This window comes from Euprymna scolopes, chromosome 27 (genome assembly GCF_053919585.1).
Source record: "Euprymna scolopes isolate OS-2025 chromosome 27, ASM5391958v1, whole genome shotgun sequence".
NCBI lineage: Eukaryota > Metazoa > Mollusca > Cephalopoda > Sepiida > Sepiolidae > Euprymna > Euprymna scolopes.
Window position 1 is genome coordinate 51,662,670 of NC_136508.1, and position 26,842 is coordinate 51,689,511.

Sequence of the window (26,842 nt, forward strand, 5' to 3'; positions counted from 1 at the left end):
TTTTATTATTTTGTCAGTCATATCGTTGTTTCTCTTTAGACTTATTTCTATTTTAGGTTTACAATATGGTTCTGTCTTTTATTATTTTCAGTTCTTCTCGTAGCGTAAGCGTCACTCCAGTGGCAATGAACACAATTGAACGGCAATTGCAATCGCAAAAGATGTTAGTGAAAGACCAACAGAAACAGCTTAAAGAACAAAGGAAAATGATTGAGCAGCTTCAGTCTGACCATCGGCGCCAGCAGTTAAAAGAGCAACTAAAAAGGCAGCAAGAAGTTTACAGCTGCAGACTTCCACACAGTGAAGTCATCCATCCAAATCCAGAAAAGACTGAAAAAGACTGGCCTCATCATCACAGCCAGCCATTTAAGAAAAGACACAGTATCTCAGAAACAAATTCTTCTCCGTCATCTCCAAAAAGGTTAGGATTTTTCTTCTTCTTTTTTTTTATTGCTTTCATTTTTACCATTTTATTCGCGTGTACCACCTCGACATGAATACTCCTGACTAACTCAATAAGCAGCAAAATCCCACCTCTACATTGTAGAAATCCATAGATGCTGAAAAGCCTTCTATTCTAATAGTTTCTTCCCTTGAACTACTAGACTTTAGAACTCCTTCCTGGGATCCACCTTACCTGACTGTACTGACATGCAAAAGTTTAAATGTAATGTGAACAGACATCTCACTGCTGAACTTCCTACATAGTATCCCTATAACATAGTGGGAGGGGGATGCCTGGCCTCCTTCAGTGAATATACAACACAAGGAATACTGTGATGTCCACCGGTTACAAGTGGTTCAATTCGAACATGCATAGAAGTCCAATGGCACAGTCTCAGCTGCTTCTACGATGACAGAGTTGATATGACGCTGCGAGTCAGATGCTGGATGTGGTAGGTTGGCGATCTTCTCTTTTGCTTACTGTTCGCTGAAAAAGATCACTTCAATATAATTTCATGCCTCTGTAGTTAATTCGCAATTTGGCAACGATGAATAATCGACACGAATGTTAGTTTTGATTTTCGTTGTAAATATTAATTGTTAACGAGTCTGAATACAAAGAAGGAAATGGTACAGTTCTCAACAAGAAAAAAATAAAAATAAAAATATGTTATAAGTAGAAAGACGTATGTAAAATACGTTTAGGAAGCCATCCAACGCAAAGATTATTAAATAAACAATACAAAAGAATGTTTATCGAATTTTAATCAATATATTTTAGTGGAAACTCGCCTTTATCAAGTTTTTTTTTCTTCTTATGCCGCATGGTGACACTGTTAGGTGGGATAACTCCATTTGGTGTTGTTCAACGGTTTTTTTTTTTTTTTAGTTTTTTTTAAGTCCAGGAATGCACTTGGCATGTGCCGAAAGGAATATTTGATTAGTTTCCTGCTTTTGAAAATGGTGAATTGAAAATTAAGTAATATGTTATATTCTTTTGTTCTGGCAGTCTCTCGATAGTCATTCAAATGGGGCCTTTTTTGTTTTTAACAATTACCCATTTTTCCTTGCTTACGGTCAGTCAGTGAACGGGTGTTCTTACACAGGAGGGGGGTGGGTGATGAATAGTAACACGGGTTCTCAAGAACGATGATCAACAAAAACAACTCCCAACTCACAACAACTCAACTCAACTAAACTGAACTGATTTTTCCTGGCTCTGCAGTATCTTTTAAATGGAGGGTTTGAGTAAGGTCTAGCCGGTCTAGGGGTTCTATCCAACCAATACGTGGCCACTATGTCATACTCTGCTTTGCTCTGATTGGATAATTGGTTATCTCACCTACGTATATTCATTAGATGATTTTTCCGTTAGCAACAAACATTTCCACCAACTATTTCTCACATACCAACCAACCTCTCGGCTGTGTCCTTGTAAGCTTACCTCCTAGACAAAACATAATATTAAATACTCAAAACATCATTCTCAAACAATATTGTTAAAGTTCGTAAAATTATTTCTCTTTCCTTTACAAAGAAAATGTATTTCATGTCAACATTCAAGTAGTTTTCTCTTTCCTTTTCAACTAGCAGGGTTGCTTAGCAATACCCCGGGAATCGTCATATGAATAAAAAGCTCTAATTCAGCTCTCTCTAGCCCCCTCCCTCTTGGGCAGTTTTCGACCATCATAGTTGGTTGGGTCACAACTCTGTAGATATGGTCTCAAATAGTAACCCCTTCCATCTAAGTGACACCGTGACTTGTCTCGGGTGAAATAGTAGTACAAAATAATAAAATTATGCTCAAATATTACACAAACAGAGAATCAAAAGTTGTCGTACATTTGTCATGCTTTGCTTTGTCATGCATAAATAGTAAAACCGTTTCGGAAATGAAAATGTGTTCTTGGACGATTTCATTGTTTAATTTAATTTTTTTCTTTGTAAATCAGAAACCAAAATAGGTAAATAAAATAAAATAAAACATCAAGAGCAATTCATTTTGCCTAAATTTATTGAACCTAAATTCATTTTGCCTAAATTTATTGAACCTAAATTTGTTGTGCTTAAATTTTTCGGGCCTAAATTTTTTGTGCCTAAATTTTTTGTACCTAAATTTTTTATACCTAAATTTATATGATTTAATTTGTTGTACATAAATTTGTTGTGCTTAAATTTGTTGCACTTAAATTTGTTGTACTTAAATTTGTTGTACTTACATTTGTTCTGCTTAAATTTGTTATGCTTAAACATTTTGTGCCTAAATTTGTTTTGCTTGAAATTATTTTGCCTAAATTTTTTGTGCCTAAATTTATTTGTCCTAAATTTTATTTTCCTAATTTTGTTGTGCTTAAATTTGTTTTGCCTAAATCTATTTGGCCTAAATTTGTTATCCTTTTTTTTTTCCTTAATTTGTTGTCTTAAATTTTTTTTCCTAAATTTGTTGTGCCTAAATTTGTTGTGCCTAAATTTGTTGTGCTTAAATTTGTTGTGCCTAAATTTGTTGTACTTAAATTTGTTGTACTTACATTGTTATGCTTAAATTTGTTGTGCCTAAATTTGTTGTGCTTAAATTTGTTGTGCTTAAATTTGTTGTACTTAAATTTGTTCTGCTTAAATTTCTTATGCTTGAACATTTTGTGCCTAAATTTGTTTTGCTTGAAATTATTTTGCCTAAATTTTTTGTGCCTAAATTTATTTGTCCTAAATTTTATTTTCCTAATTTTGTTGCGCTTAAATTTGTTTTGCCTAAATCTATTTGGCCTAAATTTGTTGTCCTTATTTTTTTTTCCTTAATTTGTTGTCTTAAATTTTTTTTCCTAAATTTGTTTTGCCTAAATTTGTTGTGCTTAAATTTGTTGTGCTTAAATTTGTTGTGTCTAAAATTGTTTTGCTTTAAATTATTTTGCCTAAATTTTTTGTGCGTAAATTTATTTGTCCTAAATTTTATTTTCCTAATTTTGTTGTGCTTAAATTTGTTTTGCCTAAATTTATTTGGCCTAAATTTGTTGTCCTTATTTTTTTTTCCTAAATTTGTTGTCTTAAATTCTTTTTCCTAAATTTGTTGTGCCTAAATTTGTTGTGCCTAAATTTGTTGTGCTTAAATTTGTTGTGATTAAATTTCTTGTATTTAAATTTGTTGTGCTTAAATTTGTTGTGCCTAAATTTGTTGTGCCTAAATTTGTTGTGCCTAAGTATCACACATAAAGAGAATGAGCAGTCACAGTTGTCATTTCTTTTTCTTTGTAAATCAGAAACAAGAGAAAAACCTGCGATCAGCAAACAACCTTTGTCTTACGTCGTTCTCAAAGTGTCGACTTCATACACACAAAAGATCAGAGGATCCTGAAAAGTGAGTTAACATTTTTACAAAAAGTTTTGCATATTTTTTTAGATGAGGTTGTTTTGTGGCATATAAGCCTTTTTGGGTTTTTTAATGCTGAATCCATTTTTTAAAAATTTTTTATGTTTCAAGTTCTTTATATCTTTAAATATTTATTCATGGCGTTTGGTTTGGTTGTTTTGTAAAGGAAAACAGAGAATATGTGAATGAAAAAGCATAATAGATATTTACCTCTCTTCCACAATGGGAATATACTAAACACGGTTGAACGATGAGAAGTGGAAAGCATTTCCCAGTCGGGGCGCCTCAGGTGATTAGCAATAATCTAATCTCCTATTAAAGAGAAGAAAAGCCTGAGAAAGTGGACCCCTTAGAAGAGCTAATAGCTAGAAGCTATTTAATTTCATTTTTTTTAAAATACATTTAATTTCATTTTTTTTTAAATACATTTAATTTCATTTTTTTTTAAAATACATTTAATTTCATTTTTTTTTAAATACATTTAATTTCATTTTTTTTTAAAATACATTTAATTTCATTTTTGTTTAATTACATTTAATTTCATTTTTTTGAAATACATTTAATTTCATTTTTTTGAAATACATTTAATTTCATTTTTTTGAAATACATTTAATTTAATTTTTTTAAAATACATTTAATTTCATTTTTTTTAAATACATTTAATTTCATTTTTTTAAATACATTTAATTTCATTTTTTTTAATACATTTAATTTCATTTTTTTTAAATACATTTAATTTCATTTTTTTTAAATACATTTAATTTCATTTTTGTAAAATACATTTAATTTAATTTTTGTAAAATACATTTAATTTCATTTTTGTAAAATACATTTAATTTCATTTTTTTAAAATACATTTAATTTCATTTTTTTAAATACATTTAATTTCACTTTTTTTAAATACATTTAATTTCATTTTTTTTTAATACATTTAATTTCATTTTTTTTTTTAAATACCTTTAATTTCCTAATCCTGATGACATTGGTCAATTCAAAATTTCTGAAACATAAACGTTTTGCGCACATTAATTGGCAAGCCTTTTTATGGTTTATATTAGTGTCGCAATGTACCAGTTAAACAAGTTGATAAATTCAAATATATGTGATACTGGATCACATCTGATGGATGGTACATGATTGCAATACAAAGTCGTATAGCCGCTGCCAAAGTCATCTTCAAGAGACTGTCATCAGTCATAACCTACAGAAACATTAAAACAGACACCAAATTCAGAACACTCCGAAAGTATGTATGGTCTGTTCTATTATATGGTTGTGAATGCTAGACAATAACTAACAGCACGGGGGAAAGACTAGAGGCAATTGAAACTTGGTTCTTGAGGAGAATTTTGAAGAAAAGAAAACAAACCAAGAGGTATTAGAAATTGCAAACACAGAAAGGTCTCTAATAAGAACAAGTATGAAAAAGACCAAGGAGATTCGTGGGCCATATCTATGGAAAAAGCAGAATAGAACAGATTAGCTTAACAGGAAAGCTCATGGGTAGAAGAAGCAGAGAACAACAGCGAGAAATAATAGTTGACTGTGAACACCTAGGCAACATAAAAAATGATGAGCAACAATGAATTCATGAATGCCTCGAGAGAGAGAGATGGCGAAGCATAGCCGTTGAATCAGGCAGGACACCACTTGATGATGATGATTAGTGATGCACATCATGTAAAAAAGGTTGGGAATCACTGCTGTGGGGCTTGTTGTGATATTTTGTTTGTTTCTGTGTATGCTTTATGATGTCACAAAGAAATGACGTCATTCACTAAAATAGGTGGAAAACTCGTTCTGTCATCCATAAAAGAAGGGATGAGATATATGGGGAAGATTCTTTATGACGATATCGTTTTGTGACGTAATCCAGTAAAACACAGAGAGAGAGAGAGAGAGAGAGAGAGAGAGAGAGAGAGAGAGAGGATGGAAGATATTAGGAGGAGGGGAGTGATCCTTTATGACGTCATAAATGATGAAGTAACAAAAAGATGACGTTATCCATTAAACCAGAGAAACATGAAGCTTTTATTGCACGTAAGTCAAGTAATAACGATCATTTAAGATTACTTATTTTTTTGCAAGGAAATTCACTGTTTATTTACTAATTAGCCTGGGTGCCCGGCATTGCCCGGGTGTTTTGGAGCTGTGTGTTAAGCAAAGAAAAAAAGTGGTAGTAGGCAGGCTCAAACCCGTACCGCGAAGGAGGAAAATAACGTGAAAAAAAAAAAAAAAACATGTGACGTCTTTACCGTTGCATCCATCGCCAAACCGGAAGTGGCAAAGTTTTAAATTAAGGCTACTCAATCAAAAAGAGGGGATGATTTTCGAAAATATGAGCGAAAAAAGCGACCCCTCCTTGTAGAAAAGTGCCCAGTTGAGGGTGAAGGAATTAATGGTTTTGACCAATGTTTTGATATTTGTTGTCCGAAAGGTCGAGCTTCAAAACGATACCGATCTCATGAAAATCCGTCGCCTCCGTCGAAAGTTTTAGGTAGACATATATATATATACATACATATCTATATACATGCATACAAACATACATACATTTAAACAAACAGGTGAGATTTTTATTATAGATAATCAATAAAACAATATGTGATCCCCTTTTCTCAAAGGAAAAAAAAAATTGCATGTTCAATTGCTAAATGAATTTTCTTTTTTGTTAAGATATGGAAGCAAGAGCTGCTGAAAGGAAAAGACTAAAAGAAGAAAGAGAAATTCGAAAACAACAAAAAGAAGACGAAAAATTGGTAAGAACAAGAATATGATTTTTATTTTTGTTTTGTTTAAAACTACAAAATGAGGGACTTCTGCATTTACCGAAGCGCCGTTTCCACAAAGTTTTTCGAGTGTGCTTGGCCACTGACAGGAGTAACTGAAAGCGGTCGATTGTGAAATGTTAAACTGCTACGAGAAAATTATATTGATAAACAGAAAAATATGGAAATACAATTAATAAAATTGCAAAGATGCATTTAACCCTAACCGTAATCCTAATCCTAAACCCTAACTTGCACGCTTAAAATTGAATTTTTATTTCTTTCAATTTGTAAAAAGTAGCCTTCAGAGATTTATATTCGCAGCATGTATGTGAAAAATTGAGGAATGTGTAGAGGACAGGATGCTCTGGTTATATAATTGGTGATCCCATACTCTTTTGTGGTTAATGGGTGGTAAGTGATTGAGAAGCAAAGGTCCCATAAGGAAGAGACGAAACATACCAATAGATGATAGTGAAAGAATGTAGATTCATTTACATAAAAATACATGAGAAGGAATAAATACATGAGACAGTAAGAACAAGAGTTCATTGAGAAGAGAGGATTAAGTAACGTTACTTGTGTTTAGAACTAGCATTTCAGCTTAGCATTGCCCGGGTGTTCGGAGGTGTATGTTGAGCAAAGAAAATAAATAAATAAATAAAAAGTGGTAGTAGGAAGGCAGGCTTCAAATGTTTAGACTAGAAGTTGTCTGAGTAATTTGGTAGAGACCGCAGAGGGCAATTTTTTAAAACTTTAACCCCTATTATAACCCCTTAACATTTATTGTTCTGGGCTCAAATCAAGTTATTAAGTTTAATCCATGTCCAAGGAACCTATATCTAAAATTTCAAGTGTTTATACCCAAAAATTGTGGGATGAGTTTGGTAGAGTTCTCAAAGGTCAAATCGTTGAACTTGGACCCCTTAACAGACAAATTTCTGGCCGAAAACGGATTGCAAAGATTTTCCCAAATCTCCATACCCTGTATATCAAATTTCAAGTCTGTAGACTGAAGATTGACAGAGTTATTGCGTAGGAAATGTACACAGACAGACAGACACACACACCGACAGACAGACACTTTCACTTTTATAGATATATAGATTTGGTGAGAGGCTAACGATAGGTCAGGAGGCTGGTTGACTGGCCATGCCAACCAGAGCTTGCTTTCGTCAAATCTTGATTCCTCGAGAGTTCTGCGAAAAGAGATAGAAATATACAGAACAGGAAGTGACGTAGCTGTATCTCTTTCTGGTTACCAGTGTTAAAGGGCGATAATCGAGTTAGCCCGGGAATTTCAATTCCCTCAAATGTTCGACTGACCTTTTCCAGTTATTTTCATCAGCTGCTGAGCAAGCCTAAGCAAACTTTGTGGAAATCACAGGTCGGTAAATGCAGAAGCAACTCAAAATGAAATTATCTTTCAAAATTTCTTGGATGAAGATTGATTATTTGGATTATTCAGACTACAGTCCTCATCATGAATGTTATTCTCATAAACGTTTTCAGGCTTTTATGAAGGCAGCGGAGGAACAACGTCTTAAAGAAGAAGAGGAAGAAAGAAAAGAAAGAATTAAAACACGCCAGGAACAAAAGCGTTTGGAAAAACAGGTAAATCCTATTTTAGCTTTTGTTTCTTTTCACAATTTGTTTGTTTCATCCTTAGTTAGTCCGTACGTTACACTTTGGAAATGGTCAAATAGAATTTCTGAAGGTCAAACTACTTCAAAACAAGCCAAATTCACGAAATTTTATTTTAAAAAAGCTAACATGGCAACTTTGGACAAGAATATGAGAGTAACTTCCCTTTGATCTAGCTTCATTTTCGAATATCATGATAACAATAATATATGATCATTGTTGCAATGGTGTGAGAAAGGAACTTATAGTAATTTCGACTTGCTGTGGTTCTTCGCCGAAGAAAGACATTAGCAAAGTATTATGTAAAAAAAGGGAACATTAAAAAAAGAACACCAAAATAAAAAAAATGGTCCAAACAAAGGACGAACATTGTCATGAGGTGCTGGAGTGAAGGAATAATTTAAACATTGTCTCATACAATGTGATTTTATTATTTATATTGAACTATGTAGCACAATATTACTTTCTGAGTATTTATTAGTAATTATTAATTTATCTCATTTGGGCCAGTTTTCAAGATCAAACCCACAATAGAAGAACGATTACCAGATGCCAGAAGATCACGTAGAGAGGAAGTGATTTTGTCCCGTATTCGCATAGGACACACGCACATAACCCACTCCTTCCTGCTAAAAAAAGAAGACCTTCCAGAATGTTTTGCATGCCAAGAACCTTTTACAGTAAAACACTTTCTTTTGGATTGTGGCGATCTCGCGCATATCCGGCAAAATTATTACAATGTCAACAATATGAAAGAACTATTTAAAAAAAAAATAAACTCCAACAAAATACTAACATTTCTGAAAAAAAGTAAATTTATATAAAAGAATATAACTTTAATTCAATCCAACTTTACACCCCCCCTAAAAAAAAGAAAGGAAGCATATCACCTAATGATACAAAAAGTCTGATTTGACTCACTGATTAAATTAAAATATCTATTCCACAAAAAAAAAAAATTGGAACTCGGCATTAAATAACCCCCCCCCAAAAAAAAAGGTTGATATGCCGTAAAACCAAACCAAACCAAACCAAACCAAACCAAACCAAGCAGCCAGTTTTATATTTAAAATAAAATGGATATTATTTTCATAAAAATGTTAATAAACTCATATTTGCTGCGTGTTATTGGGTTTTCTGTCTAAAAAACTATTTTTTTTTTTTTAGCTTTCCAGAAAAAGATCAGCTTCATCAAAAACATATTTGTTGATTAAATATATTTCTCATTCTGCAGAATTTCCATGGTGTAATGTTATGGAAGGCGTTCTCATTTCGTTTTTCCTCTCTTCTGTCGACCCCATCAAAGTGCCGAATAAAAGAAATACTTTGAACTCACTTTTTTTTTTTTTTTTTTTAGAGACATTTTTATTTCCTGTCTGTGCTTCCTATTATACATAACAAATTTTGACCGAGCTGTCACTGGCTAGCGGGGAATCATTGTCGTCTGCTCTCTTTCTCCTTCTGTTCATGCCATCGCGACTTTCCCACTCCACTCACTCTGTCATCCTGCTACTGCTGCTATTTTTAACAGGACGTCATCAGTCCTGTTACTCTCTCTATTTTATTGCGGCTACTGCTGTCTACGCGACGTTGCCGCACATCATGGTCCTGCTAGTTTATAAATAAATTTTGAAGTGTTGAAAAAGGTTTAGCAAGAGCAGAGTTATTTCCCTTGAGCAGAAACTCGTATTTTAAGCTAGATTGATCTCCCTTTGGTAAAAAATGAAAAAAAGCATTTATCTTCCAAATCTCATTAAACATGAAATTTTGGTTGGGAACTCTCATGTCATGCAGGGTCAAAAATTCATCCTTGTCTATGCAACATGAACTTTAGAGTGTGCCTCTTAAAAGAAAAAAAAAAAACCATTTCACAATAAAATATATGCATTTTATATGTGCATTTAGTAATCTGAAACCTACGATCATATTTTGTCATTTCATTTGTCAGCGAGAAGCCGAACGTCAACAGAAACTTTCCGAAATGCAGAAGCAAAATGAAAAGGCAGATGATTTCCGCAAATATCTGCTGCTGAAATATCAAGGAATTCTCCCATGGAAACAATTTGTTGCTATTAATCGTGACAATCACATCCGAGCTGTAGAGCATCATACATCAACATTGTTAAGGTCAGAACAGTTTTTTTTACTTCCTGTTATCCCTCCCCCACTACTTAGTTCGCTGGACCTTATCATAACAAAGTTCCATACAAAATTTCAGCCAAATTTCCTAGTCGTCTGCATAAATATCTTCCATTACGATACTAGTCATTACGATACTAGATTTCCTAGTCACCTGCATAAATATCTGCCATTACGATACTAGTCATTACGATACTAAATTTCCTAGTCACCTGCATAAATATCTGCCATTACGATACTAGTCATTACGATACTAGATTTCCTAGTCACCTGCATAAATATCTGCCATTACGATACTAGTCATTACGATACTAGTCATTACGATACTAGCCATTACGATACTAGTCATTACGATACTAGCCATTACGATACTAGTCATTACGATACTAGCCATTACGATACTAGCCATTACGATACTAGTCATTACGATACTAGTCATTACGATACTAGCCATTACGATACTAGCCATTACGATACTAGTCATTACGATACTAGTCATTACGATACTAGCCATTACGATACGAGTCATTACGATACTTGAGAGCAAAAATTTAACAAAATGTGAAATCTTACATTGCTTATTTGTATTCTATTTTTCTTAGTCTGTTTGTAGATTCCACTTTTTTTCAGAAACTACTGGACCGATCTGGTTGAAACTTTGTATGGATCTTTGTTATATGCAGCAAAGTAAATATTATGGCATCCATTCTATGCACAGTTTGGGATTAATAAACATTAGTCATCACAATGTCACATTTACTCCGACGTTTGGCATAAAGTACTCATTCTAAGCCAACAGCTATAATTCTTGCTCATTTTTAATGGGCTGAAACATCTATAAATACAAAAGCGAAAATGTATGTATGTATGTATGTATGTATGTATGTATGTATGTTCGTTTTTTCTGTGTGTCTACAAAAGGCTTCTTTCGGATAAGCGGTCACTCGCTTCACAACTTTTTAAAACTGTTTATATCACATATAAATCGTAATATCTCACAGTTAACAACGAAGCTCACCTGTCTATTTAATTTGCTCGATTTCGGGAAGATAAATATTCAACATTTGTCGCTCGCCACATGTGGGTTAGTCTTTTTCCTATAACATCTTGGGGGAAAAAAAAAGCGTTCAGCAGTAAATGAAATCCCACAGTCAAACTTGACCTCATTAACTCATTAAAACGGGCACCTGCTAAATCCAAGTAATTAAATAAATTCAAACGTGTTTCCATTAGCATCTCGCGGTGAGGCAATGGTTAACGTCGCACTTTTTTTTTTCACACTTTAATTTACAACTTTCCCTCAACAGTACGGGTTCGATCCTCATACTTACTCCCCCCCCACACACACACCTCCAAACACTCGGGCAACGCCGGGTACTCCTTGCTAGTCTAATATATATATATATATATATATACGTGGATGACTATATATATATATATATATATATATATATATATATATAGTCATCCACATACAGTACTGTTTTGCTGTTTCACAGCTCATCAGTGCGGCTAGACAAGCAACTACCTCAAGCCAGGATTGAAACCTGACCACCCATATGACATTCGGAGCTTCTAACTGTTGCGCTATACGGCTGCTGCTATGTGGGCAGTGAATTAACAATGTTCTGACATTGTCCAAATACCTAAGCTCAATTCGTTTACACAAAGAACATCGCTTCATATGCTAATGGTAATTTGTATATCACTTCCCAAGATGCTCAACCCAAGATAGAGAGCGTTATAGTCATATATAAATTCAGAAAACAAAGAATTTATAATTATGTAAGTGCATTTGTGTCTAAACATTTGGCTTACATTGACTTATATCAATATAGTGAGTAAAATCGTACAATTTGAAATTCTAAATAATTTTATTTTTACAAATATCAATTTAAAATTAAGAGAATAATAAATTTATAAGAATAACATTTGTTTCCTTTAAACATTCTTTCATTTAATAAAATTATCCAAAAGAGACTTTTTAGAATTTTTTGGTTTGAAGCTTGCGTTGAAATCGGATTTATTTTTTGTGAAAAATATTAATTCTCTTTCTCAAATCTTCTTTTCAGGAAATATATGACAGCCTGGTCTCTTTACGTTCAGGAGACGAATAAATCTAGGAATGAAATGGCTGACACTAAATACAAACAACTCATAGTTGTACGTTTATTTAACGGCTGGAAAAATGTAAGTCATCTTCTATATATATAAAAACGAAAATATGTGTATGTATGTTTGTATGTATGTATGTGTGTTTGTATGTCTCGCAAAAACTTTTGACACGGGTCACGGATTTTCACGAGATTGGTATCATTTTAAAGTTCCAACCTTCGCCCGACAAATATCGAAAAATTGGCTAAAAAACATTAATTTCTTCACCCTAAAATCATCAGTTTTCTACAGGGAGGGGACAGCAAAAACCGTCCTCTCATGACAAGTTCGCTTCTACGCATGCGCAAATGACGTCGGAACATGATTTATTTTAAATACTTTAAAAAGCCAACACAATTTAGTCAACGTCATCTTAGGTCAGTTGCTTAGACCATGGCCTCATTATCTAAAGGTTTTGGGTTCGAATCGTGGTGTAAGGTGTCTTTTTTTTCGATTTTTTAGATTTTAATATTGAAACAGGGTTTGGTTTTTATTTTTCAGATTTTTTAAAGAAGTTTTAGCGTTCGTTTTTCCGTTTTATTTTTCCATCACATTCGCGTTTTCTTTTTTGTTTTTCCCATTTTTACATTTAACATCATTTTTTTTGCCTTACGTTAGTCTTTTTTTGTGCTTTTTTTCGATTTTTTAAAGTTTTAACATTTACTTTGTCTTAAATATTTACTTCGCTTATTCTTATGCTTTGATTAACATCCCCCCCCGCCCGAGCACACACACCTCTAAACATCCGGGCAACGCCGGGTACCCCCCCGCTAGTCTATAATATAAATCTCACCTGTCTTTTTTAATTCATGGATGTATGCATGTATGTATGTATGTATGTATGTCTGCCTAAAACTTTTGACAGAGGCGATAGATTTTCACAAGATAGGGATCATTTTGAAGCTCGATCCTTCGGACGATAAATATCGAAAAATTGGCCAAAAACATTAATGCCTTCACCCTCGAGTGGGCACTTTTCTACAGGGAGGGTCACTTTTTTCGAAAGTCATTGCCTCTTTTCGATTGTTTAGCCTTAATTTAAACCTACGTCACTTTTGGTTTGGCGATGGACACAACAGTTAACGCGTCACATTTTTTTTGTTTTTCACTTCCTTTTCCTCCTTCATGGTACGGATTTGAGCCTGCCTGCCTACTACCACTTTTTTTTCTTTGCGCTCGCAATTTATACTTAAAAGGTCTCTTCAAAAGCACTTGGTTAAGGAGGAGGATTCTGCATTGCGTTCAGAGTTGTATATTGGAGGCAAAATAGTGCCAGCAGACCAGTAAATAGTGTCAAACACTATGAACGTTTTGAGATCCTCAGCTCTCATCGGCTCGAAGGGCTCGCAGCCAAACACAAGGATCATCTAAACAAGAACCTGATAAATCCTGACTTTTGTGCCCGTTGTTATCTTGAGACGAGATCACAGATAGGGTTGTAGGTGACTGAAAACATGCCGGGTATTGTTGTAATGTGTCTATGTGTAATGTATTTCTGTTCCTATTTACTGGTGCTACCAGATCAGGCTATCTATTGGCTTCCTGAGACGAAATGCACCTACATCGATTTTCCGTTTTTGTTTCCTATTCTCTTTTGTAAAACTTAATTGTGTTCTACAAAAACAAAAACAAAAACAACAGCCCTTTTCCCTTCCCTCCCCGCCTTTTTTTTTCTTCCCCTACTTCCCAACCGGCCCTGTCGGTGGGGCATTAGAATACACCGACTGCCCCCCTGCAGAGAGTAAAAGTCTCTCAATGGGGCAACCTGTTGACCGTGGGTGGCAACCTGTAATGCCTAAGGACGGGATCCTGGTGGTTGAGCAGATCATGTTCAAGGTCCTATTAGAACATGAGGTGCAACACACCACTTTGGCCCTTACTTGGGTTAAGACAGGTGGTTGGATAGGCCCAATCCAATCAATCGGTTGGTCATGACTAGCACTAAATCAGACAAACACAACAAGAAAATACGCTCACACTCCCCACATTAGGCAAAAACTGATTTAGTAAGCGGTGGCTGGAGGGTCAATCAACTTGTTGAAGAATGGATAAAACACGGCTGGAAAACCAACATCTTTTCTAGAAATGAGGCCATTAGAAAGGACGAAGGAAACACGGGTGCTTGAGTCCATCAGCAGGAAGAGTATACTTCTCCTGTATCCTTGTTGTGTTGGGGCGAATGGGTTTCCCCCCCAACACTTCCCAAATAGGGCTCCAAGGCAAGTGGGGAGCTGGAGAAATGAAAAATTCAAAATATTTAAATGGCAAATAAAAAGCCTCAGAAAAGAAACCATTGTGAAGTTTCAGACAAATCTAGTTCAGATTCAGAAACAGAATCATAAAACCAAAATCTTGTGCAAAATCTACCTTTTTTTTTATAATCATTGAAGCAACCGAAGGAGAACCAATAACAAAAGTGTTCCCCCTTAAAAATAGAGAAAATTTTCTCGAGTATCAAACCAAAAATGGTAAAAAAAAAACCCCTAAAATAACGGCACACTACTAGTGGAAGTAGAAAGCTAAAAGATAATAACAGAAATCTTTAAATGGAGACTTTTTAATAACCAAAAAGTAAAAATCTATCCCCATAAAACGTTGAATACTAGTAAAGGAGTAATCAGGAGTTCAGAACTATCACTGTGCTCCTTGGAAGAAATTAAAACTAACCTAAAAAATCAAAACGTTACCGATGTAAAAAGGATCCAAATTAAAAAATATGGTGAAACCATTGATACAAACTCTTATATTCTAACCTTTAATACCCATCAAATCCCAAGTAACATCAAAATAGGATATGAAAAAATAAATATAGAACCGTACACACCAAACCCTCTCAGATGCTACAACTGTCAAAGGTACGGACATCATCGAGACCGGTGTGAGGTGTGGAGAAAACGAGATCCATACAGATTGCCAAAAAGATCCAAAATGTATTAACTGCCAAAAAGGCCATAGTGCAAATTCAAAAGAATGCGACAAATGGAAGTAAGAAAAATAAATTAAAATAAAATATACAAAAAATATAACCTTCCAAGAAGCTCGTAACCTAGCTGGAAATATAAAATACTCAGAAATAAACAAAAAAACATACAACATACCACCGGACCAAATAACCAAACAACAAAAGCAAACCTATTAAACATCAAACCAGAAGACATCATTAAATTACTCAATGAAGTAAGGGAACTAATGGAAGAATTCAAAAAAGCTATAAAACAAATAAACAATGAAAATAAAGATTACAAAACTGAACAAAACTCCCAAACCAAAACTCAACCCAAAAGACCCACAAAACTCCAAAGTGCTACAACATCCACAGAAACAACCCCTCTAACTGGAAAAAAAAAAACAGACACCAAAAAGTGCCCATGAAGGAAAAGGAAACAAACCACCAACCAACAAAGAAGCTAAAACCAAAATAAACAGACCATGTTCATCTTCCAGACCAAGAGACTCAATCCAAAACAGATTTGAGAAAATGGACACGGAAGATTGAAGATCAGACACCAACGACTAACAAAAGTCAAAAACAAATACATAAAATCTAATCATGACCCAAAAAATCATCCAATGGAACTGCCGGGGCCTAAAACCCAACATAAATGACTTATTACTTCTTATAACAAACCATCAACGAGCCATCATATGTCTCCAAGAAACATTTTTAAAAGTTGAAGATAAAATAAATATAAAAAACTACAAACAATACAACCACATCCACAATATCTAACAGAGAGCCTCTGTAGGAGTATCTATACTTATTAGAAATAATATCCCACAAAGCAAAATAGATCTAAACACTAATATTCAAGCCATTGCTGCATCAGCCACACTACACAGAACTATAAATATCTGCACTATCTACATTCCACCCCCAAGATCCAATAGACGAAGCAGAGATGAACAAAATAATAAATCAGTTACCCAAACCATTCTTACTGTTAGGTGATTTCAATAGTCACAACGATATATGGGGATCTGCATACTTGGATAAGAAAGGGAAGAATCTTGAAAAAATTATTAACAACAATGACTTGTGTATATTAAACAATAAATCCAACACATACCTTCATCCCGCTTCAGGCACCTACTCAGCATTAGATTTATCTTTGTGTGACCATACTATCCTCATGGACTATAACTGGAAGGTTCTAGAAGATTCATGGGGTAGAGACCATTTTCCAGTGATTTTAACAAATCTAAAAGCAAAAAAAAGCAGTGGCTCGTAAAGTTATTAGAGAAGCAAAAAGAACATCATGGAAAGATTATATAAATAAAATAAACTCGAATACAAACCCCAAACAAGTGTGGAACATGGTAAGGAAAATTTCGGGTAAAAACTCACCCTCCCCTCTAAATCATCTCCTACAAAAAAAACATCAAAATAACGGAGACAAAAAATATTGCGAATCTTCTTGCTGAAACCTTTCAAAGCAATTTCTCCAGCAAAAATTACAGTCAATCCTTCCAAAAGATAAAACAAGATACAGAAAAAAAGATAAATAAATTTAATTTCAACTCAAACAACAAAGAAGAATGCAGCTATCCTTTTACTAAAAATGAACTCTTAAAAGCCATAAACGAAGCACATAATACAGCTACTGGGGCGGATGAGATACATTATGAGTTTCTGAAACAACTTCCTTCCAAATCTATAACACATCTTTTAAACATGCTCAACAAAATATGGTTCAAGGGAAAACTACCCAATAGTTGGAAACATGCTATCATGATCCCCATCCCTAAACGAGAGAAAGACAATTCAGATCCACAAAATTTCAGACCAATTGCATTGACAAGTTGTCTCTGCAAAACATTTGAAAGAACGATAAATAAACGACTGAATTGGTATCTGGAAACGAACGACTCAATTGCCAACCTACAAAGTGGTTTTAGGAACAAAAGAGGAACAATGGACAACATAGTCCGATTGGAGACCTTTATCAAAGAAGCATTCATTAAAAAAGAACATGCAATAGCTGTCTTTTTTGATTTAGAAAAGGCATATGATACAACATGGCGACAGGGTATAATTAAAGACCTTTACAACCTTGGATTAAAGGGCAGACTACCCATACTGATAAAAGATTTTCTATCTGATAGAAGTTTTAAAGTAAGAATCGGACCCACCCTATCAGACACAAAAATACAGGAAGAAGGAGTCTCACAAGGATGCATTTTATCAGTTACGCTATTTAATATAAAAATTAATAATATCGTAAATTGTCTAAACAATGGGATAAATGCTTCCTTATGTGTGGATGACCTTGTAATCTGCCATAGATCCAAAAATATTCATACTTCAGAACGCCAACTACAAATGTGCATAAACAAACTAACACAATGGACGACAGAAAATGGCTTTAAATTTTCAACAACTAAAACTAAATGTGTCCATTTCTGTAATCATAGAAAAATGCACAATGACCCTGTTCTCAATCTAAAAGGATCAAAAATTGAAATAGCTGATCAACATGAATTTTTGGGACTTATTTTTGATAAAAAACTCTCTTTCATCCCTCACTTAAAATATTTAAAACAAAAATGTTTCAAGACTCTACAACTATTAAGGGTTATAGCAAATACTGAGTGGGGATCAGATTGCTCATCACTCTTAAAATTATAAAGAACTCTGATAAGAACCAAACTAGATTATGGAAGCTTCATATATGGTTTAACCAGAAAAAGTTACCTTAAAACTCTAGATTCTATCCATCACAAAGGATTAAGACTTGCCCTGGGCGCATTCAAAACCTCTCCGACAGAAAGCTTATATGCTGAAGCCTATGAACCTCCACTAAAATTGAGACGTGACAAATTAGGCTTACAATATTATCTAAAACTAAAATCAAACCCCAAAAATTCTGCCTATCAATGCACCTTCAATCCCAACTACACACATCTATTCAAACAAAAAGAAAATGCAATTAAACCCTTTGGTCTCTACATGGAAGAAACAATAAAACCACTTACAGACAACTCAATAGATCAAACCAGAATCCACGAGGAAAATCTCCCAGAACTCCCACCCTGGCTGTTAAATCAACCTAAAGTCATACTAGACTTGACAATATATCCTATACTCACCCTGCAGACTATAGAGAAAAACTAAGCAACATTCTAGATACTTACCCAAATTGGACACACATTTACACTGATGGTTCCAAAGATCAAAACAAAGTGGGATGTGCCGCTATTTCAGAAAACACTATTCAGCAGAAAAGGTTACCAAATAACTCCTCTATCTATAGTGCAGAAATTACAGCCATAAACCTGGCTCTAGATATTATCATCAACCAAAACTCAAAAAAATTTATAATATTTGTAGACTCATTATCAGTATTAGAAGCAATAAAAAATAAAAAATTAAACAATCCCCTACTCATCAAACTGTTACAAAAGATCCATTCTATCCTGCAACACAAAACTTTCTTCTTTTGTTGGATTCCCAGTCACTACGGTTTCCGTGGAAATGATAAAGCTGACATGGTGGCCAAAAATTCCTTAAAGCTACAAATAAACGACAAGAAAGAAAGTGTAGTATCTGTTCTTCAGATGCTGCACTTCTATTTCTTGTTCTCTTTCGGTGGAGGAGAAATCCTTCACGACTGAGACAATTTTTATTTTTGTACCTTTTCTCCACGTTAAAAAACGACCCTGGTGTCGAACTCTGTCCCGTGGGGAGGCATAGTAAATAGGTACAAATAAACGACATAAAGGTCCCATATACGGATTACAAACATTCAATAAACAGTTTTATCACAAAGAAATGGCAAGAAAATTGGAACAATTGCCAAAACAACAAACTCTTCCAAATTACTCCTATACTTAAAATGAACCCTCTAGATATCAGAAAATCACGTAAAGAAGAAGTAGTCTTATCACGTATCCGGATAGGACACACATAACTCACTCCCACCTACTAGAAAGTGAAGAACCCCCCAAATGTATACCATGTCACGAACCTTACACAGTGAAACACTTTTTACTTGACTGTCATGATCTCACACGAATTCGTCAACACTACTACAAGGCTACAAGTTTAAAAGAACTCTTTGATAAAGAAAATCCTAAAACCATTCTAAATTTCTTAAAACAAGCAAATCTTTACCATAAAATATAAAAACCATCAAATAACAAACTACACCAAAACATTGGCCGAATATACCCAGCGAAAGTCGATTCTGAAAATATCAAAATTTTAAATCTTGTATACAGCATTAAATGACCCAAAGAAGGTTGATATGCTGGTTAAACAAACAAACAAACAAACAAACAAACAAACATGTTCCTATTTACTTGCCTCCCCACGAGGGCAGAGTTAGATACAAGGTCGGTTTTTAATGCAGTGTAAATCCAGCTTCCCAAAAAGGGGCACTCTGGATAGGAAAAAAATAAAAAAATTGTCTCAGTCTGAAAGGATTTCTCCTCCACTGACCGAGGACAAAAAAGGTGAAGTGTAGTAGCAAACAGATACTACACTTTGTTCCTAGCCAAAAGGCTAATGTTGTGTTCATTAGAAAATTTTTTTTGTTGTGTTGCATGTCTTTTGAAAATAATGGTTTCATTTCTTTAATTTTAGTACAAAAATTATACTACGATTTTGGAGGAGAAAGCAGACCGTTTCTATCTCAGCAACCTGTGTGTGAAATTCTTTAAAGCTTGGCTGAGTTATTCGAGTGAACAGACAATGGCGTCTTGGGAAAAAGAGGAAATTGCAGAGAAACATTACACAAGGTTTGTTATGTTTTTAACTGTCAACAATAAAATAAACATGAACTTTTTTATCAGAATTTACAAAGGAAATTCATAGAGGACAATAAAATGCAAAAGTGTAACGGATCAACACAAAATGAAACAAAACAATACATATAACGGTGAAATAAGCTATGCAGATTCACCTTTTATTAATATGTACTTTTTTATACATATTTTATACTTGCATCGTGATCTTACTTGTGTCAGTATTGCCAGGTGGAAGTTCTGTATTATATGATATTTCAGTTTTTATTACCCTTCCTCAGTTGGTTTGATTAATACCCTTTGTTATGCTAATTAATAACCTTAAAAAAGTTAAATTAATTACAAAGTGAATAAAGAAAAACGTATCTTTGTTCTTTAAATAGATTCATCATGGAAGGTATATCGATGATGACAAAAGAAACAAATCAATTAACAACATAACATTTTCTCAGCACACACAGAGACGCATAAAGACATATCTGTTTATTTTTTACATCTGTACACGAAAAGAGAAATGCATGTTGCATTACATGCTTTTTATACAAAAATTGTCAATAAAGGGGAGACAACTCAGAGTTACCTGATTTAAGATACATGTCATCAGTTAATCAGACAAAGTGGGGGGGGGCAACTCCAAGCCGCCTACATTATTGAAAATAAGGATCAAAGAGAGACAACTTTCCAGCATTAAAAATTCACCATCGTTGATATTTTAAATATCCTCATGTGTTTGATTGTAAGAGGACAGCTCATCAAAATTATGTTGGTCTTGAAGACGGCAAGTTAAACTACTCAGGTTTTTTTTGGACTTCATCAACATAAACTGTTTCAAGATGCAGGATTTTTCAATTTAAATTCTTTCAGATGGTTTCTCGGTTGGAAGGGGCAGAAAGGGTTTTTCCATTTAGCTACTTCAGGGAGCTATCTCAGTCTCAGAGCTTCCAGCTCGAAAAGCTGATTTGTCCTCTTTCTTTGTAATTTTACTTAGAAACGTATATCATATGTATTTCATTTTAAAATTTCTGCTAAATATGCTTCAAAATTAGATGAAGAACTCCTACCAATATTCTCAAGTGATACAATGAACCAAGTTAACTCCCTATTTATGGAGGACGAAGCTCCTTGTCACTCTGCTAGGGCGACACAATATTGATTGACCCAAAATGGGACTAATAAACTTCCATGGTCAAGTCAGTCCCCGGATATGAACCCAATTAAAAACCTTTGGAGCATATTAGACCAGAACCTTCTGTATTCTCTTTTATCCTCTCTTTCTTCGTAATCTTTTCCCCTTTTTCTTTCTTTCCTTTGAAATCCTTTCTTTCTCTCTCTCTCTCTCTCTAAATTCATATCTCCCTTTAATTTTGTTTCTTTTTTTACAGAATAAGTAGATTTTCTGCCTTTTTTGGTAGTCTTTTCGCTTGACTCAAAACATGGCTTACCGCCGAAATTTTTGTGTATGTTAATCCAAACACTGTGTCATTTTACTTTGAGGAATTAATTTTTCTCCATGATAGCTCAACAAAAACACATTCTATCTTTTCTCTGAGCATATGAGACATTTTTGGTGTCAACACTCCCAACCACACCTAACTCTTAGCCCATAAGCAAGGTAATTTGGCACTGCCCGGTTCATAAAAATAGTGTTATTCCAATACAATGATCAATTCTGTTCTAAATTCCAGATTCCAAAAAATTATTGACTCCGAGTGTGATTATTTTAAACCCTATAAATATTTAGCTATAGTGGCATAATCACGTTGACACACCGGTTCCTGTTAGACCACCGTAGTAAAGCAACGTTGAACCTGGTCAGTACTAAATGGGTGACCATTTGGAACTTTCAGGTGCTGTATGTGCTCTCCACTTATCTTGGCATTGTTTTCAGTCGTCCTGGACTTTTCCTTGCCACTGGACTCAGACAGTGTCGAATCAGGAGAAATGTGGTTGGAGATTATGCAACCCTTGCTACATAATTACACACGCACATGCCCCTTTGGGGGGTATCCTTTGTTTTTCAAGATTGAATAGAGGCATTGGAGCGTAGTTTTCTTTTATTAATTTTTATTTTTCGGATTACCATAAAAACCCATGTAATATGTGCATATATTTTTGCAAACATAAAAAATACCAATATTTATCTTTTTTTCTTCTTTTCTCGTAAATATAAATGTTTTTCTTTTTCTTTCCTTTAATATTTTTCAAAGTTCCACTATTGTTTTCTTTCTATTCATTTTTCTTTTCTCTTCTTCATTTTTCTTACAGTTTCTTCTTCCTTTTCTTACTCTTTTTCTTTCTCTTCCTTATAGAGTCTCTTCCTTTTTCATGCAAGTTTTCTTTTATTTTTTCTTGCAGTTTCTTTTTATTTCAGTTACAGTTTCTTTTTTCCGCCGTTTCTCTTTCTCCTTGATTTTTCTCTTGCATTTATCTGCCTTTTCGTTCTTTCTTCATTCAAACATTTTTCTCACCATTTCTTTCTTTTCGAAAGGCAACTGCAACGAAGAATATTTTGCATATGGCGGACATTTCCAGAAATGAAGAAGAAAGAATTGGAACGCCAGCAAAGGAAAGAAAAAATGCGGCAGAAAGTATCCATGCTTTTACCGGACTTTGAATAAGATCCCCATCTCCTGACAGATTTCAACGAGAATAGTGCCTATTTAATGTATTTAATAATTTCTTATACGATTTAATAGATCTCAAATCTTACACGCACATTAATGAAGTAAATAGACACTTATTATCATTAATAATGAAGACTGCTGTCAGAGACTTCGGTGAGATAATATTGATTATTGACCCTTTCTAATGATTTGGAAAAGCACCGAATTAATACAGAATGATATTTGCTACCGGAAGAGTAGCAGAAACTTGTAATAAAGCAAACGATCAACAGAAGATATTGTTGTTTTGACAGAACAGCTTACCTTATAGACTTGTATATGATCGTGTTTATTGGCTATTTTCACTTGTAAGGTATTTCATTCTGGTAACCAAATAATGTCGGATCATCAGGAGAGAATAGGCATGGTTTCAGGGCCTTCCTAAGCCCCTCCCCCCAAACTGTATACTAACAGTGAAAAGTGGAATTCCGAGATTTGCAACGATTTGATACTGGTTAATTAATTAATTCTAAGTTCCTTTGAAACTATGTAAATTTTGATGCCTAAATGGTGATATATGATAGATATATTAACATTTGAGTGCAAAAAATGGCAATGTTTATAATATCGATGTTTCAAAATTTTACTGCTACAGTATGAGTTTGGAATGGTTAGTGCTGAAGATTTGCATAGGAATTGCCTCATCGTTTTTCTATAATCTCAGAAGTTTGGAGGGAAAAATGGTTATCAATATATATATATATATATATATATATATATATATATATATATATATATATATATATATATATAGTGCTCATTGTACTGTAGATATATAGTAAGTTCAATAGGTATATTTATTCTAGAGCTATATTAATATTGAGGATGAAAATTAATAATTGTTAGTTATGAATCAGTTTCTTACGGAGAAAGCAAAAACAAAATCAAATTCGGTGTACGGTCGTTTCGGAAACGCTATTCATTTTATTAATATTGACAAATAATATTGACAATAATTGACAATTAATGTTTTTTTTTAATATTGTCTCCTCATCAGCACAAACGGAGTGGGGTGAGGAAAAGGTTAAGTCACCAAAATAAACTAGCATTTCTGTAATAAGTAAGGTGGATAAGTTTTTTTTGTTGAATAGTACATGGATATTTGTCTTAAAGTTTGTCACTATATATGTATAGACATGTTATTATATTTGTATTTTTGGCAACAAATGATTGAAGTAAATAATTATTGTTTATTTTTTTAAATGTTTTAGTACTGATGAGGAGACAATATTCAAAAAACATTCTTTGACAATATTATTTGTCAATATTATTTGTCAATATTAATATTGTCAATATTATTTGTCAATATTAATATTGTCAATATTATTTGTTAATATTATTTGTCAATATTATTTGTCAATATTACTTGTCAATATTAATATTGTCAATATTATTTGCAATATTATTTGTCAATATTATTTGTCAATATTATTTGTCAATATTATTTGTCAATATTAATATTGTCAATATTATTTGTCAATATTATTTGTCAATATTATTTGTCAATATTATTTGTCAATATTAATATTGTCAATATTAATATTGTCAATATTATTTGTCAATATTATTTGTCAATATTAATATTGTCAATATTATTTGTCAATATTATTTGTCAATATTATTTGTCAATATTAATATTGTCAATATTATTTGTCAATATTACTTGTCAATATTAATATTGTCAATATTATTTGCAATATTATTTGTCAATATTATTTGTCAATATTATTTGTCAATATTATTTGTCAATATTAATATTGTCAATATTATTTGTCAATATTGTTTGTCAATATTATTTGTCAATATTAATATTGTCAATATTAATATTGTCAATATTAATATTGTCAATATTATTTGGCAATATTAATATTGTCAATATTATTTGTCAATATTATTTGTCAATATTATTTGTCAATATTAATATTGTCAATATTAATATTGTCAATATTATTTGTCAATATTATTTGTCAATATTATTTGTCAATATTAATATTGTCAATATTATTTGTCAGTATATATATTGTCAATATTATTTGTCAATATTATTTGTCAATATTAATATTGTCAATATTATTTGTCAATATTGTTTGTCAATATTAATATTCTCAATATTATTTGTCAATATTATTTGTCAATATTAATATTGTCAATATTATTTGTCAATATCATTTGTCAATATATATATTGTCAATATTATTTGTCAATATTATTTGTCAATATTAATATTGTCAATATTATTTGTCAATATTATTTGTCAACATTAATATTGTCAATATTAATATTGTCAATATTATTTGTCAATATTAATAAAATGAATATCGTTTTCAAAACGATCATACACCCAATTTGATTTTGTTTTGTTTTATCCTTTTGAAACTGATTCATGACTAACAATTATTATTCTTTATCAGAATATTGCTTAATTTTACTTAGAAACGTACATCATACGTATTTCATTTTAAAATTTCTGCTAAATATGCTTCAAAATTAGATGAAGGACTCCTACCAATATTCTCAAGTGATACAATGAACCAAGTTAACTCCCTATTTATGGAGGACGGAGCTCCTTGTCACTCTGCTAGGGCGACACAATATTGGTTGAGCCAAAATGGGACTAATAAACTCCATGGTCAAGTCAGTCCCCGGATATGAACCCAATTGAAAACCTTTGGGGCATATTAGACAGGAACCTTCACAAAAAGAAAAGGAAGCCATCTTGTAAGTCTGAATTTTTAGCATTAATAGCATCAGACATCACAAGAAATTCCTCAAGATGATATTCGTCAACTGATCAATGCCATGTCTAGATGGGTCCTAGCATTAAAAATAGCAGTGGGAATGTCAACCAAGTATTAGTTATTAAATTTGTGACCATTTATTTTTAATTTTTTTCTATAAATTATATGTTTACTAAAGTAAACTGTTTGATGGGTGTCTATTCTTTTCTGTTATGTCTATATATATATATATATATATATATATATATATATATATATATATATATATATATATATATATTTATATATATATATATATATATATATATATTTAAGAAAATATTATTGAAAATAAGAGAAATTTTCTGTTTAATTTTACAAAAATAATGTATTTTTCAATTCAAGAACGATCTTTTTGTGTTAAAAAACTAAAACTAAAATATTTTGAAACATATTCAAAAAAATTAAAAATACGAAAACCCAATGACCAACAGTTAATAATATCGCATACAAGACCAATAATAATATCTTAAAATGGTTGGCATAACGCGAATTTTTCCCATGATGCTGATTCTGGCATCATGGATTTTAAAATTTTCAAAATCTTTCTGAGAACAGAATAAAAACGTTTTCTGTCGTATGTCTTAATGAACTTATTTCTCTGCTGCTTTTTGCAGTTTTTACTTTCTCCAGTTAAAAATTTTTTTTTTTTAATTTTAAAAAAATTTATTTTTTATTTTCTTTATTTACTTTTTCACCTGATCATGATTGGATGAGGAATCGAAAGCTTTATATATATATATATATATATATATATATATATATATATATATATATATATATATATATATATATATTATAAGGAAAATTAAAAGCCAAGAACAATGCGAGATTTTTTTTTTATAGAGTAAAATTAAATGAAAACAAAAGAAATAAATTTCTTTTTTTTGTTGTTGTTTGTTTTTTCTTTTTCACACAAATTTTAACTCTAAACAACAAGAGTGTTCAATTTTGAACACTCTCCCGCTGTCTTCTCTTGAAAAAGGACTAATAAGTCTGAAATATATTGAGATTATAACACCATTGAATACAACAGAAAAAAAAAAGTACTGTTGTTTAGAGTTAAAATTTGTGTGAAAAAGAAAAAACAAACAAACAAAAAAAAAGAAATTTATTTCTTTTGTTTTCATTTAATTTTACTCTATA

General features: G+C 32.6%; 1 protein-coding gene across 1 annotated transcript in view; it reads left to right on the top strand.

The window, feature by feature from the left end:
• LOC145248857 (coiled-coil domain-containing protein 191-like) overlaps positions 1-23,187 on the top strand; it is a 72,225-nt gene extending 49,038 nt beyond the window's left edge. The window contains exons 12-19 of the mRNA XM_080110581.1: positions 92-421; positions 3,699-3,796; positions 6,485-6,567; positions 8,089-8,190; positions 10,169-10,347; positions 12,432-12,549; positions 20,096-20,250; positions 22,745-23,187. Of these exons, the coding sequence (XP_079966707.1) occupies positions 92-421; positions 3,699-3,796; positions 6,485-6,567; positions 8,089-8,190; positions 10,169-10,347; positions 12,432-12,549; positions 20,096-20,250; positions 22,745-22,874 (1,195 nt within the window). The 3' untranslated portion in view covers positions 22,875-23,187. The remainder of the gene's footprint in view (positions 1-91; positions 422-3,698; positions 3,797-6,484; positions 6,568-8,088; positions 8,191-10,168; positions 10,348-12,431; positions 12,550-20,095; positions 20,251-22,744) is intronic.
• Positions 23,188-26,842: the final 3,655 nt, after the last annotated feature.